Here is a 17,225-nt window from a genome sequence, read left to right as displayed (position 1 = left end):
TCAAATCCTCAAATGTGCCATGTTGAACATCCAGTAGTCAGTATGAGAGAATTGTACTCAAAGCACCAAATGTTATCTTTGAATTTTAAAAGTATTGTCCTAGTACTTTTGGTAGATAGTGTCAAATCGGTGTATATTACTAAAATTAATGATAATTTGAAGGTCCAACACTTAAGCGTGCGGAGATCAGATTTCCGAGTTTTGTAAAAGGAGTTTCATAAAATGTTCTGTTAAGAACCGTCTTTTAAACTAGTTATTTGTTTTTCAATTTTTAGTGCATGATTAAAAAAAAAAAAAAAAATGTTTCCGCAATTGCCACCACCAGCAAGCAGCTCCTGACTCTCCTGCTTTATTTGTTACATTCAACTGAGAAATGAGAAATTTGGTCCTGTATTCGGTCAATGAAACACTAGGATTGTCTGAACACTTGTTAAGATTTTAGTGTCTAGATAAAAGCAAACAAACGAACATCTTGGGGGAACCAAAAACACATTTGGAATCAAAACTTTATGATACAAAAAAACAAAAAAAAACAAAAAAACAAAAAAAAAACTCAGCGCTGAGGCGTTAACTCTGAACGTCACGGCGGCGGGTCAGTCACCTTAACATCTCCTTCCTTCCTCACTCTGAGGGAGCGCTCGTCTTCCTCAACTAGAGCAAATAAATTCAACTGCATTATGCAAGACGCAGATGATGTAACTACACTCACAAAATCGCCACACACACACACACACACACACACACGCCATAGCAACCAGCATGCCCGGCTACAAAATCAAAACAGACATTAAAACCAATGCAGTTACAGTTACCCTCCAAATCTCTTCCAACACACACACACACACACACACACACACACACAGCACATGTGTTTCTGCTCCTGATGTGTGTCTAAACCCAGTGGTGGTAGCCTACTTGGATTGAGAAAAAGTACGCCTGCACATTAGGAACGCATTAAGAGCTCAAAGACTTTCCTGGGACTTTTCATATTATTTGAAGTTTTGTGCATGTGTGTGTTCGTTAAGAGCGGTGCGCTTTTAAAAACAAAGGCTTTCATATACCTGGGTTCTCTCTCAAAGCAGAGATATCTGATAAGCTGTTAACCAATAACCTACGGTATGAGAACACACACACACACACACACACACACACACACACACACACACACAGAGAGAGAGAGAGAGATTGATCTGAGTGAACTTTCGACACTCTTGCATGTGGCTGGTGAACATGATTACGTAACAGAGTGAAGAGGGAACAGTGCTTAATGCACATGTGAATACACACACACACACACACACACACACACACACACACACACACACACACACACACACACAAAGCCGAGATAATAAAAAGCTCAAACCACAGACACGCAAGCACATGCCATGCATTCACAAAGAGATACAGAGAAAGCCTAGACAGTACAATGAAGAACTGCAGAACAGGCCAGGGATTTCCCTCCACCACACTACTCCTGTCCGACTGGACGGATAGATGAACGGGAGAACAGACAAACAGACAAATATATCTATTCTAAAGCTGCTTTAACGTAAGTCAAAGTGGAAATCAACATTTACGACATTTCATGTAGTTCTAATAACAACAACAACAACAACAAAAGGTGCTCAAAAGCAGTAACACTTCAGTACATGCTCTTATTGAGGTCAAATCCACAAAATCCATAATGGTTTGTGGACATTCCATTCCACATTTGTTGCTCGTCTGGGTCCAGATCTACTCACTATTCTGAGTCAGAACCCATTTACACCATATGTTCATGGCTTTGTGTAAGGGGGCATTGTCATGCTGGAACAGGTTTGGGAAAAATTTCATGCTGCCTCGTCCGAAGACATCCTAGGCAGTTGTGTGCCTCGGGGAAGAACCACGTACGGCTGGAGTAGACAGGTGTCCCAATACTTTTAGCCATACCCTGTGTGTGTGTGTGTGTGTGTGTGTGTGTGTGTGTGTGTGTGTGTGTGCATGTGTGTGTGCGCGCGCATGCAGTGGGAACAGTAAGCACCTCGTTGCGGTGTCTGAGAACGGTATCTCTTTACTTTATTGGGGACGTCTTACTGAAAGGAAGAACAAGAAAAACAACAAAACAACAATATTTTAAAACACACACACACACACACACACACACACACAGCTGAGAAGCTAAAATACACCGTCACTCCACCGTGCCGCTCCACTTCCCCACCATTTCTCCTACTAGCCTCTCACACACACACACACACACACACACCACTCTGGGTGCTACACAATTCACTCAATCAGCACTGCACAGATAAGCTGCCCGCATCCACTTGACTTGTTTGAACCCGGATTATCCACCTGGTAATCGCTGTTTCAGGAACAAACCAAAATTTCCCTTTGTGAAAATATCGATGAAGGGAATATACGGTGAAATCTACACACACGTGTAAACACGCATGGAGCGATACGTAAAACTCCGTAAATTCACGGCGACCGGTTCATCAGACCTCATTCATTCGGCGACCGCTTTATCCTGCTCAGGACTGTGGTGTGTCCTGGAAAGATGCCCTGGTTGTCGCCACAGGTCACTATGCTTCTACTGGGTGTGGAGGAGCTTCGTGTGCTCTCTCCCTCACATACATACGCTCCCATTAGGGGCAAAAGATGAAACCACCACACAAACACAGGGAGAAGACCAGCGAAATCTCCACAGTACAAAGTAAAAGCACATACATTATATGGATAAAACTATTAGGACACCTGGTATGTGGTTCTTCCTCACACTGTTGGAGGCTTGTATAGACTGTATAGCACAGGGTAACATCAAATTTTGCCTTCACTTAAACCAAGAGACCCAAACCTGTTCCAGCATGACCCTGTGCACAAAGTCAGCTCCATGTGGATTACATGGGTTGGAGTGAAAGAACTTGGCGGCAAGAGCTCTGCCCTCAACCCTATAGGGATGAACTGAAATGATGACTGTACCCCAGGTCTCCATCATCAGTACCTTAATTTCCTAATGTGGCTGAAGGAGCACAAATCTCCACAGGCAGGCTCCATAATTTAGTGGAACATCTTCCCAGAACATAGCATTCTTATGCTCAGAAGGAATTTAGGAGTCCAGCAAATGCTGTGTGTCTGAGACAATGGTTCAGATGCATAAGGAAGACTAAGAAAAAAACTTTTTTTTTTTCCACCTTTTCTGAGAAACCACCTAAAAGATGATGTATGTAAGATAAAGGGAAGTATTTTGCAACTGGACTGCTAGTGATCAAACTTAGTGAAAATAAACTTCCGAAAATGAAATAAAAGAATGAAAGCAGGAAACAGGAGATTAGAAGCAGAAATGGTCTGAACTACCGAACATTAAAACGGACCAAAAAAAAAAATTTATATGGTAATGGTAGAAGTTGAAGTGAGTGCTGAGACGCAGGGGTCGGTGTAGTTAACGCAGCTATAACCGAAGCGTCAGTCAGCCTGGTGTGGGCCTCGAATCAGTCTTGACTCGGTTATAAGCCTAAATCCCCTCAAACAACAATCACTCTTGTGTAGGCAAGTCCTGAGCTGCCTCATGTGGCCCCCGTGTGTGTGTGTGTGCACCACATAAAACTGCCTAACTGTGTCTGTGACTATAAATTGTCCAGTTAAAACAATCAGTGTGCTGTCCAGAGTGCGCACATGCGCGCACACACACACACACACACACACACACACGTATGTGCAACATGCTGTTTTTATTTTGACCCGAGACACATGCGTTATGAAAAAATCCCCCAGAAGCATGGCATGTTGTATAGTACAGATTTGCACTGCCACATACATGACCCACGACAGACACACATTCAAGCACACACACAGAACATTTGAATGTTTGGTCTTATACGATAAAACGCCCTTCAAGTGTGGAAGCTCCCATTGGCAAATAAACATTACCATTTAATGCTTTTGCTTTACTCTAAATACAGCAGCCCCCCATCCATTATTCAGCACCGTGTACATTTGCGGAGTCTCGGAGTGCCTTGCGTCTCGGACGTCTGCTTTTATCCACCCGAGAGGTCAAATACTCCTGAACACACCCGACCCGGGAGTGCGAGATGATGATTCGATGCTGATGATTGGTTGGCTCTCAAACACGTCGTGCTTCAATCGGTTTAAAGACATTCTTGAAAAATAAACAAATAAATAAGCGGGGTGTGTGTGTGTGTGTGTGTGTGTGTGTGTGTGTGTGTAAGACAGAAGGGGAGATGTCATTCGGGTATTCGAGCATGGGGTCGGTGACGGATCACTAGATAATGTGCGCAAAAAGAAACGGTGTGTGTGCGCGCGCGCGCTCGGGGTTAAAGAGGTGAGGGCAGAATCGATGTTTAAAAGGTTTTGCTCCACAGGGACTCCCATCAACGCGTGCACGAACACACACACTTAGTCTTTTGGGCGGTAGGACTGAATCGGCAAATTTGTGTGTGAAACACTTCTGTAGGAGAAACAATCGTAGGGGGCGTGTCCATGGCAGTGTCGGTGATGTAATCCAGTTATTGAGAGATGATGCACCCGTTCGGGTTTCCTGTTACATCATTACATCTCTCGCCATAACTTTGTTAATATTACTCTTTATAAGACCACACTATATGACCAAAAGTTTGTGGACACCTGAGCGTACTGTTTGCGCTTTTGGAATGTCCTATTCCACATTTACTCCCCGTTTTCTCTTAAAATAACCACCACTCTTCTGGGAAGGTGTTCCACTAGATGTTGAAGTGTGCTTGAGGAGATTTGTGTGCTGATCATTTACTGATTTAGGGTAAGGAGGCCTGGGACTTTCGAATTCATCCCAAAGGTGTTAAACTCTATAGCAGGCCACTCAAGATCTTCCACATCTAACGCATGTAAATGATGTGTTCCTGGAGCTGGCTTTGTGCACAGGGACATGCTTATGCTGGAACAGGTATAAGTCTCCTAGCTCAACTGAAGAAAAACTCATGCTACCACACCCAAAGACATCCTATTCAATTGCCTCCAACCGTGTGGTAACATTTTAAAGGAAATCCACATATGGCTGGAAAAATCAAGGGTCCCAAAACCCTTGGCCGTATATGTATTTGAGAGATATGATGACTGAAAAATAAAGGTCCTTTTTATCTCAAAAACCATGTCAAACCTCGGGCTGAGAGAGTTGTTTGAAGTCCACGCTCGGACACGTCTCTACATGTTGAGAGTCTGCACGTCAAACTGGAGTGGCGTTCAACATGAAGCGAGTGCGAGACTTTCCCACAGAGTGGCTTCTTTTCTTTCAAAATAGTCATTAAACAAACAAACAAACATAATCCAACGCAAAACCATCTCTCCGTCTCATGTCCTAGTGTGGATCAGAATGGAACGGAAAAGAAGCGTGTTCCTTAGAGCGTTTGGTGGAAGAGCGCTCGGAGAAGCCTTGAGATGGTTAAAGAATGCTGAAAAGATTGACGGAGCGCATGAAAAACAGAATCGCTTTTTATAATGGTGGTTGTTGATGCGGTGCAATCACAGCCTTTTCTATTACATTAGCATGAGCTTGGACACACACACACACACACAAAAGCTGACTGGGACATGTGACCTCGAAGTTGAAACAAGAAATCTCAGTGAAGAGGGGATGAGGACAGGACAGACAGACAGGAAGTGAAACTGGGATTGAGAGAAAGACATAAGGGCAATGAACAGACTGGGAGATACCACAACAAGAAAGAACTAAGATTGCAGAGAGAGAGAGAGAGAGAGAGAGAGAGAGAGAGCGCGCGAGCGAGCGAGCAATAAACAGACAGACTAAGGGAAAGTAAGAGACAGAAACGGAGAGAAAAATAGACAGACTGAAAGTGAGAGAAAGAGAGCAAGAGAGCTCAAGTTTTATACGTGTTCTCACATTCCTGACTTGAGGAGGGAAAAGAGTAAAAAGTAGGATGGGGAGGGAGGGGAGAGGAGAGAGAAAGAGAGAAGGAGGGAGGGGGTTAAGATGGCGCCAGACAACATTTGAATTCCCGGCAGTCGACCACACACACACACACACACACACACACACACACACACACACACACACACACACACACACACACACACACACACACACACACACACACACTTTCCTTCGGTGGTATCTGTTACGTCGAGAGAACAGAAGAGTGTACGGTGACTTCCCCTACAGAGATATTATTAGAATAATGTTCTCATATCCTTACACACACACACACACACACCCTCCACCATCCCAAATGTGCCCTACACACACCCATAACACCCATAACACACACACACACACACACACACACACTCCCAGATAAAAACAGACCGAAAATATGCCAAGAGCGTCGGCGCATGAAAGCGGGTGACAGAGGAACAGCAACGTTGTGTGTTCTACTCGACACTAGCAGGAGCAGAATGTCTCTAACACACTGGGGCCGTCTACGCATACGTGTGTGTGTGTGTGAGTGTGTGTGTGGAGCGAGAGGCCTTTCCTGGCCCTGTCTGCTTGTGTGGAGTGTGCTGCCCTGAGAAACATGCACGCTTTAACACACTGCAGGTGTTACACTTATGACTCAACTTTATGACAACACACACACACACACACACACACACACACACACACACACACACACACACCTTTATCGCACACTGAATTTCCTTACACTCATGCTCCCTGAGCCCAGACAAGAGACCCCAAACATGGAAAACACCGGCGCACTGAACAAGCAAAATCTCCAACAAGGTTATGTCTATGTGCGCGTCCCCCGAGACGCCAGCTTTTCCATGAGAGAAGTGTAATGTGCCAGGCGCTCCATGTGTGTGTGTGGAAAAAAGAAAGAAAAAAAAAAAAAAGTGTGCAAGTTATGTGTGCTTATGTGCACAAAGCTTTTCCTGGAACAAGAAACACAGCACAGGCTGGAGTGATTTAAGTGTTGAATAGGAATGTGGGCGGACCATGCTTCGTACCCAAACATGGGGTGTGTGTGTGTGTGTGTGTGTGTGTGTGTGTGTGTGTGTGTGTGTGCATACATGTGCACGTGTGTATTTGCCATGTTTGATGAACCAGAAAATGACCAACTCATTACTGGATATTAAGAACAACCCAAATTTTCATACTCAGCATCTGTTCTATAAAGGGAAGGGACGGGATAAAAAAAAAAAAATAAAATAAAAAAATAAAAAAAACACAACACACTTGCATGCTGCTACAGGAAAACAATCCACAACACAGTGGATTGTTTTCCCAGAACGGCACACCCCAAACTATTTTCTTTTATCCCGTTTACACCACAACAACTTTTCAACGGTTATACCTTTCTTAAAAAAAAATGTAATCGTATTTAACCGTAACTGTTACATTTGGTTTTGTTTCTCACTGTTAATTAAAAATAAAAAAAAATTTCTGACTCCTGTGACGAAACCTAAAAGCGTTAAACTCCTCCCACCCAAAAACTTTCCTGTGAAGGAAAACATACCGACTGTTACAAATGCGTGTTTGTTATACTTCTGTTTATTATTTGCTTTCGGTTGCGTAGCTCATGCTGCTATACGAATCCTATAACAAGCTTGTTAATATAATATTAGAAATAGAAAACAAACTCAATCCTATTGGCATAGCTGCTATGTAAGGAAAGGTTTTCAATGTTTTCTGACCAATTGGGGTCGAGTGTGTATTTATACAAACGCATAAATGTCAATAAAAAGGTCACAACAAGCTCAAGAGTGTGCAAATGTCCCACAAATCTTCCTCACACACACACACACACACACACACTTTACAAGCGGCCACATTGTCTCCTGTTGATAATTACTTTGTCGTTTCTACAGAGTTAGAAAGCCAAAGTGCACTAAAGCAGCTGTGGTGTGGTTGCTGGTGTGAGGGAAGATGTCTGCCGGCGTGACATTTGGACCCGGGACGTTTCCTGCTCAACTATTTTTCCCCAACAAGGTTACATTCCGTCATTCCTAAACGTCTGGATTACTGCTTGCAGAAGAAAGAAGAAAAAAGAAAAAGAAAAAAAAAAAAGCCGGACGGTGGCCTGACCACTCTTATTATAAAATATCCATCTGTGATTTTTTTTTATAATTTAAATTACCCTGCAGTTTGTGTTTTAATGTTTTATTCTCACAAAAAAAAAAATAATAATTGAGTAATTTAAAAACATTCCACACATTAAACGCAGAATTTCAGTTTTCACCAGAAAATCTTTCATTTTAGTAAATTCTCATCTGCGGTCATTTCGGCTGCTTGGACCAAAAAAAATAAATAAATTGAACGCCCTTGCCCTGGTTGAAATACACTTTATGGTGTGAATGTTGACACCTGCCTTTTCCGGCCTTTTGTTACCACAATGTTGGAGGCACACAATTGTATTGAAGGATGCCTTTGGATGTTTTAGCATTAAAAAGGTACAATACATCAGTACCTGATTTACTAACTCCCTTGTATCCGAATGAACACAAATCAACCCAAGAGCACTTCAGAATCTAGTGGAACACCTTGAAGAAGAGTAGAGGTTACTATAACAGTAAAACCCAAAATGTACATATGGTATCTTATAATCAGGTGTCCATGAACTTTTGTCTATGAATAACATTAATCAAGTATTTCACCTGGTAGCCACTTTAACGTAGCTGCAACTCGTAGCATAAAAATTGGTTATTCTAGTAACCAAACGTCTTATCTGAAGCCTTCTTCGCCAAAGTATTTCCATTTTTAATTTGAAAAACCACCGATTGCACAACCCGAGGTAAAGCTAGGCGATGCTGGTTAATGTCCGCTAGCTAGTCTGAAGTTTTTATAAAAAAGTTTATACAGTAATCTGCTTTACTGCGGTTCGAATCTCGCGCCCCGGTCTCTCGCCGGATAGCACAAACTTATAGGGAATTGTTTTATGTTGTAATAATAAAATGTATGGAAAAAAAATGATGCATAATCAATTTTAGTGAAATGTTAATACAGTACTGTATACATTAAATAGCTTTTTATTTTTGAGTGGTGTCCGTTTATCACGGGCGATTTTGGAACATAACCACCACGATAAACAGTGCATTACTGCATTTGGCCTTGTCACAGTTTTCAAACAAACTATTCTTTCATTTTATTATTTTTTTTAATTAAAAACCTGTTGGACCCTTGTACTTTCTTTATGCTATTTGTGGTTTTTACTTTTAGTTTATTTTCTTTGACAGGTGGTTCATTCAATGCTCCACGCTAGTTACTTTTGTGACAGTAGTTATAAAATGTAACAACTTAAGAGCAAAAAAACATACGAGAAAGAAGAGAAACACACTGTGAAAGTGAAAACGGGGAACTCGGTGGCATAGAATTTGTAACATGCTCTTCAAATAAACCACATTATTTGGCTTCTATGTTTCCTTTTCGCCGGTCACGGTTTATGAACGTGCTGCCCGAGTTTCCTTCCTCCAGATTGCACTTACTATTCGTTTGGACACAAACCTTTGTGTGTGTGTGTGTGTGTGTGTGTGTGTGTGTGTGTGTCGGGGGGGGGGGGATCGAAAAGAAAATAGTGGTGAAGATACTGTATGCGGTTCCCATTTTACAAAATAATGAACCAAGTATGTCATAAAGTCAGTATTTCGCATCCGCTACAATCACACAATAAGCCTATAAGTCTCTGCTTCCGAAAGCTGCCAATCCAAACCTCACTGGAAAAAGACTGTAAAAGAGCTCTTAAGCCCCACCCCCATTTATATACCTTGATTGGTGAAAAGAACATTCTAATTGTTGCCACTGAGTTCTGTGGTTTTCAGTGTCAGAGGTCATTTTTCGTATTGTATACTTAAGTTGTTTCATTCAAAGTTTGAAAAATGTGCACGTTCTTTTTCCATTGTTAAAATTTGACGAAAACTTTTCAGCATACATGCAAAATTTTGACCCATGCAGCAAACCACATTTGTTAAACTCAAGCGTATATTGATTTCACACTCGCGCGCCTTTCTCTCCCTCTCCCTCTCTCTCGGCACTTCATGGATAAAAGGTCAAAATCCTCCCTTGGCGTTTCGCACGCCAGACACTCTCATCGCTCGCCGTGTTACATCCTGGGTGTCAGGTTAATCATCTAAGGAAGATTACACAATTGGATGCTCTTGTCGGAAATTAATAAAGATGAGTGACTGTTGAGCCCTGTGTTTAAAACAAACAAACAAACAAACCCTAAATTGAATAGTTTCTTTTCTTTTAAAAGCTCTTTCAAGTTGTAACACTGAAGACACCAGCATTACAACTTTAAAGAGCTTTTAAAAGTAAAGATAAAATTAAAGTGTGCCATTATCTTGATTTTGATCGCAACCTTTTAAGTAAAACTTAGATGTTGGCTAGACAAAACAAGCAACAGTCAAAGACTTTGTTTTCGATTTCGGCTTGGACAGAACGCCAAACGTGACGATATTTCAGTTATTTCAGTGTAAAACTTCTTACGTACCTGTGATGAACCCTGGACCAAGATTAATACAAAGGGTGCAAGGTTTATTCATCTCTTGCATTGTTCTAGTGCAGACCAGGATCATTAACAATAATTAGGGAAGTGGTAGCTCTCTGGCTGAGATCAAAAGGTACCAGCACCACCAAGAAGCATCTCCTGTCCCTCCGAGCAAGACCCTGAACCAGTCATATTCATAAAATTAAATCTCTCTTTATATGGGTGTCTGCCATATGCCATAAATTAAAAATTACCCATGTCAGGTTTTTTTTTTTTTTAAGTCCACCATATTAACTTACAATCCGTCTCCAACTTCTTCCCCAGTAACTTTTTCAGGGGCAACAGTTGCTTCACACCCTTAACTGTGTGTCACCCAGGAAAAAAAAAGAAGTTTTCAGAATGTCTGTTAAAAAAAAAAAAAGAAAGAAAAACTCTTTTGGAAGGTTATTTGAAGATAGTTTGGCTTCCCACCAGCCAGACGTTTCCCCTGCGCCTTCTGCCTGGACCATGACTGCAGTAAGTCGAGCATCTGTACGAAAAATGAGTTCATGGTAGTGACATCACAAGCATGAGGAATTCAAAAGGAGTTTGGCAGAGGAGAACGGCTAGAAAAGTACAGTGTATAGTTTTACCAATCACATACTAACTTGCTCTAATGCTATACTTTAAGTAAGGAAGGTTTTCAGCCACAAGGGTGTTAGTAAAATCTGGTACGGAGGTAGAGTGAGAAGGCCTCCGATCCAAAATGAGAACAGCGCTTTAAAGCAGGCAACTCAAAATCTTCCACGCCAACCCATTAACACCACATGTTCATCAAGAATAAATGTCATGCTACCACATCCAAACACATCGTTTACAACTGAGTGCCTCCAGCTTTGTGGTAACAGTTTGGCGAAGCACCAAATATGGCTGGAAAAGTCAGGTATCGCAATACTTTTGGTAATACAGTGTCCTTTACAGGGGATAGTGCACAGCAAAAACTCTGCACAACTCCTCACATTATGAGGAAAAAACTGAGGACAGTATATACAGTATTCACAAAGTTAAACAGTTGCTACAGGAAGTGAAGTCACACTGTAGTGAGATGAGTAGCGATGGGGGGGAGGGAGACTGGCATCAGGCCATCGTTGGATGGCCAGCACGTGACTGGTGTGTATGCGTGTGTTAGAATGTACTGTGAGGGGTCAGCAAGTCAGGGTCATATTTGTGCGTACACACACACACACACACACACACACACACACACACACACACACACACACACACACGTGCATGCAAGCCCCCCACTCCTTCCACACAAAAAGGGTCTCTGTGTTTCCTGACAATCCATAAATGACACCAACACATGGATGAGCTCCCGGTCCACACTGCTATAATGGATATCCACACATGCACACACGCCCCCTATTGTTCCCCCCAGGGAAAACACTACTCAGCCACAGGGAACATCCGATACCCATGCAAGATTTGAATAGCGGCTTTTGCAACGCCATAGTCACCAAACCCCTGTGATAATGATGCAACGCTACCACACTATTGATAGGATTGTGTGTGAAACCTCACCACTGCCAGAAAGCCTACCGTTAGGCCCTTGGGCAATGTAACCCTTCAACTCTTCACCTATTTGCCTGGACTGGATTAACTTCATCAACATTCAGTCAGGGGAACAAAACAAAAGCAAAAAAGTTCTGCGTGACTGACACAATGGTCCTTCTCGGTTACAAAAGAACAGCATGATGGGACCTCTCTCTCTGTCTTTATTTTTTTTTTTTTTAAAGACTTGGATGAAAAACAGGCAGTGAGCAAATAAAGATCACACACACAGCTTGCTGAAAGGGAACATCAGCATGTAAACAGAGTGAGAGGTGAGCGCTGATAGTAAACTGGTTCCATCCAGAGCACCAGCTGCACAACACGCTATACACTAAAGTTCTAGCTGATGTTGCACCATAGCCTTCAGGACAAAGCGACCATTCGAAAGTTAACACCAGGTACATTTCACTACAAAATATGTTCAAAATATCTGACACCATATTTTTACTAGCCATTTGTAGTTTTTCCAGAAACTGTTTCCGAAAAGTTGGAGGCAAACAATTGTATAGAATGCCTTTGGATGTGTTACCCTGAAATTTTCCCCTCACTTGAACTAGAAGACCCAAACCTGTTCCAGCATGGCTTGCGCACAAAGCCAGCTCCATGACTATATGGTTTATAGGGATTGGAGTGGGAGATCTTGAGTGGCCTGCTGTAGAGCTTTGACCTCAAACTTATTGAAAACCTCACCTCACTTAGCGTCACGTACCTGACTTTAACACCCTTGTGGATGATCACTAATCTCCACAAGCACACTCCAAAATCTAATAGGACAGCAAATAGGGACCCAAAAAATAAAAACCTTTATCCATGTAGTGTATTTAAGCAAAACCTAGTGATCCACAAACACACACCGAGCCACGAACAATCTGTCAAATGCAGCTTAACCTGAATTCTCTGAGACATATCATTGTGTGTGTACAGTGTGTGTAAACATCCGGACTCCACGTCCATCAGGATAAACATCCATTAGTCATTAACAATAGCAGTAATTAGTAAGGTAAGGGGTTGTATAAACAACAAACACAACCGAATTGTTCTCCGAATTAATTTTTGCCTCCTCGAGTACCTTCATGTTGAAACTAACGTTGAAAAAAATTATAATAATCTCCGTCGGCTGAAGCAAAAGAGCACAACTATTTCTAAACGAGCGGCTAATGTCGACATTTTAGAATTTTATCCTTGAGCTATGAAGTCGTGAGACCGGCACATCCAATTGTAATTATTGCATAATAAAATAAAACATAGTATGGTTATTAAAGAGCATGTCAGGGTGGAAGAAAAAAAATGTAACTGTGTGGCTCTTACTGTGATTCATGTGGTAAAGCAGATAGTGTGTATGTTTTTTTTGTTGTTTTTTTGTTACCTACACACACACACACACACACACACACACACACACACACACACACACACACACACACCCTTATCAGGATGTACAACCCTCAAAATAACAAATTGTCTCAGCCACCTGTTGCCATGGAAAACTCATGCTTTCAGAGAAAACCCTTTCAGTGCAAAAAAAGAAAAAAAAGGAGAAAAAAAAAAGAAAAGAAAAAAAGACGTTCGACCTATATTGCTGTAGGTGTATGTTTGTGTGAGAACCTACAGACAGAAGCATGCTCTAAAGCAATACTCAAAATCTGATAATGAGAGCAGCCACATCCTCTTCTCAGTACTGTATCACTTTTACACACACAAACACACTTTCTTTCTCTTTCTCTCTCTTTCTCAGAGCTCCTAAACTTCCCGTGGAACTATTGGGGTCACGATGCGGCCCGCCGAGTCAGAGATCGACAAAACCACAAAGCACTCGTAGTAGATGGTGGTAACTCGCGGCGCCTGTTAAACATACACACAACGGCGTGTGTCACCTAGAGATAAGTCAGCCTTTAGCAGCGCCACTTTGATTGAGTACAAAGTGACATCTTGACGTCTTCTAAGATCCTGGGTTCTTCTCCTTAAGGCTGTGTGCGCTGATGCTCTGGGCCTCGCTCAGGCAGTGTTGTGTTTCCAGACAAAAGTCTCGTGTCGACTCGGAGCTGGTCCACAATGGACTTATTCACCTTTACATGTCAGTCACTGCCAGTTATTGTGCAAAATCCAAATTCTCTGGTAAAATGAAGAACGAAATGCATTCGGATTGATTCATCACTGTTTGGAGGCACTTTGAGCTAAATTAGCTTGTGTTTGTTTATCATGAGATCGGATCGGAGTGTCTCTGTAGAAATGAGCTGCGGCGAAGTTCATAATAAAAGGCCAACACGGTGAAAGGAGTCGGTAAACAAACCAGACTACTAGATGGCTAGTGTGTGTGTGTGTGTGTGTGTGTGTGTGTGTTTTGCTAGGACTGGAAATACCTGACAGTTTGAACCTTGTAGGGACCTTCTGCCTGGTGTTCATGGAATTACACTGCTTCACTAATTTAGTCAAACATCCTCACAAAGATAGTAAGACCAATGTGTGTGTGTTCTGCTAGGGCTGGGAATGTCTGTCTGTTTGGAACTTATGGGGACCTTCTGTCTAGTGTTCATGAAGTTATTTAGCATTATTAATATTTAGGTCCTCACAAGGATACTTAGGTCAACATGTGTATATGTGTGGGTTTTGCTAGTGCTGGGAATATCTGACAGTTTGGACCTTGTGGGGACCTTGTGTCTGGTGTTAATGTCATTGTTTCAGTTTATTAATACTTAGATCAGTCAAAGGACCTCAAAAGGATAGTTATGCCAATAAGCGTGTGTGTGTGTGTGTGTGTGTGTGTGTGTGTGTGTGTGTGTGTGTGTGTGTGTGTGTGTGTGTGTATTGGGGGAAGGTGTAGGGGGTGTGATTTGTTGTAAAGGTCACAGTCGGCTAAACTTTTGACGTGAGAAACGGGAAAAGATCGGTGCCTCCGTGGCGTAAAGGCAAGTCAAAGGAAAAGGGATTTGGAGGGGGGTGTTGGGGTACAAAGGCCGACTCCCAAACGGCTCCCAGAAGTGCACTAAGTAGCCCGAGGCATTTATTACGCTCGCGCGTTATGTCGCGCATTTACGTAGGAAGGGATTTGGAATGCAGCCTCGGATTCCTGAACATCCCACAAGTAGCGTCGTGACGGACAGCACCTAGCTACATAGTTTATTATTATTTATATTATTCAATAATAATCATAATTCTATTATTATTTTTCACCATAGCATGTGACCCAAACCGATCTCACGAAAAGCAACGCTTATTATCTTAATAAAATACTAAAATAAATATTTGTAAAAAAAAAAAGTTAAATACAAAAAATTGAAGTGGGGGGGGGGGACACACCGCAATTTAGCATATTTTAGGGGAAATTGTGGGAAAGAACAGACACGGTTCGTTAAACGGTTTTAACGGTTGGACTCCATTTGAATGCGTTTCATTCAAAGCTCGCGCTCGTGTCCGGCGCGTGAGAAATATTTTAAAATACAACGAAACGTAGAGGAAACGTATCACTCCCGCAGACTGCCTTTATTCCCACCGATAAGCCTGCAGGCAGAGAAGGGGGGGCAGAAAGTACCTGGTAATTTAATCGCTACCCGCGTCTCTGTGCCTCTGCGCGCAAAGTTATGGCGGTTCAACAGGTAGAGCTTCATCACCACAGAGCGCGGTGAAAACGCGTGCATCCGCAGCGCTTCTCACTAAAAACACACCAGCAGTCCGGAAATCTGTCACCTGGAAACGGTTTCCATCCCAGCTCGTGTGTCAGAGCTTGCGGTTGTTTTTAGGAGTGCATCTTCGACTGATAGAAGTCAATAAAAGTAGGGTGCCTGCTGCCATTTTATGGTTCAGCGAGTTGACAACAGCGCGCGCGCGCACGCACACACTCACACACGCGCACGGGCTCCTGAGCTGGCCGTGTTGTTGAGCACGAGCATGCCAGCACAGGACCACCAGATCCTGATAAGGAGATGATCCGTGCGACCATATATATTTATATATACACATACATACAACAACAAATATATGCAATAAAACATATATATAAAAGATCAAAAGTAGAGCACAAAAGTCCACCTAGAGAACTTGAAGGTGCTGTTACGAACTCGTTTAAAACACACACCGAGTTGATCATACGGAAGAAAGCAGCCAGCTACCGGTTCGGTGTGTAATCTCTGCGTGTGGAAAGCGAGCCGGGATTGAGTGATGAAGAAGGAGAGATGAAAGGAAAACGAGGAGGAGGAGGAGGAAAGGGGGAAACTTACCCGTTTCACCGGGAGTTTTCATGTTGTCTTTGAGCGTGCAAGCCGAATCCCGTTCGGCAGAGGGCGAGAGTCGGCCTCAGTCCCGAGCCAAAAACAACGAAAAAGAAACGAAACTTTTGAGTTAAGCGGAAAAAAGGAGCGATCTCGCACACTTTGGTGTAGTCTCTGTGTCTGAAGTGGCTCAGCCGGAAGCAGACTTTTGGAGAGTGAAAGTGTGTCCACGAAGAACGACACGGAGGGAAGGGTGAAGCGGAGTTTCCCGTCCCAGGAAAAGCGATCAATAGCGTCCCACCGAGAGCGCAGCACACACACACACACACACACCGCGCGGGCTCCGGCTTCAGTCTCGCGCTCGGTCACGCGATTTAAGGTCTTCTCGGCGCATTTTCCCGTCTTCAACAAGCCAGCTCGGCTCCAAAAAGAGTCCCCACCGACTCGCAGCAATTTAGTCAGCTTCTCTTCCCACTCCCTCTTTCACGCTGACTTTTTTTCTTCTTCTTCTTCTTCTTCCTCCTCCCACCGCGCGCACACGCTCTATCTGTCCTCCCCCATTCCTCCTCCTCCTCCTCCTCTTTCTCTCTCTCTATCTCTCTCCGTCTCTGGTGTCGTGTTTCTCTGCCCGCCCACACGGAGGAGGGAGGAGGAGGGAAAAGGGGCAGAGTCACGCGCTAAACTCCTCCCGAGTCACGCCCCCTCGCGCGAGCACGACGGACGCAGCGTCGCCGACGTACGCGTCGTCGCCATGGCGACCGCCGGCCACCGTTTGTCCGTGATGACGTTACCACATCCGCGTTCTACGGCTCGCTGTGGAGGGGCAAAAAAAAAAAAAAAAAAAAAAAATACGAAAAGAAAAGACGAAAGACGTCCCTAAGCTGCGTCGTCACGTCGGCAACGTCAAGCAACAAGTGTTTTGTGCGCGTGTGTATATATATATATATATATATATATATATATATATATATATATATATAATTTCTGTCATCTCGTACTATTTGTGTTCACG

At 43.0% G+C, this 17,225-nt stretch overlaps 1 protein-coding gene across 1 annotated transcript in view; it reads right to left on the bottom strand.

Annotated features, from left to right (window-relative positions):
• Nucleotides 1-16,725, bottom strand: part of erfl3 (Ets2 repressor factor like 3) — a 40,672-nt gene extending 23,947 nt beyond the window's left edge. The window contains exon 1 of the mRNA XM_046847461.1: nt 16,223-16,725. Within this exon, the coding sequence (XP_046703417.1) occupies nt 16,223-16,244 (22 nt within the window). The 5' untranslated portion in view covers nt 16,245-16,725. The remainder of the gene's footprint in view (nt 1-16,222) is intronic.
• Between the last annotated feature and the right edge of the window lie 500 nt (nt 16,726-17,225).

The sequence above is a fragment of the Silurus meridionalis genome, chromosome 4, assembly GCF_014805685.1.
Source record: "Silurus meridionalis isolate SWU-2019-XX chromosome 4, ASM1480568v1, whole genome shotgun sequence".
Lineage (NCBI taxonomy): Eukaryota > Metazoa > Chordata > Actinopteri > Siluriformes > Siluridae > Silurus > Silurus meridionalis.
This window is presented reverse-complemented; position numbering and strand designations above follow the sequence as displayed.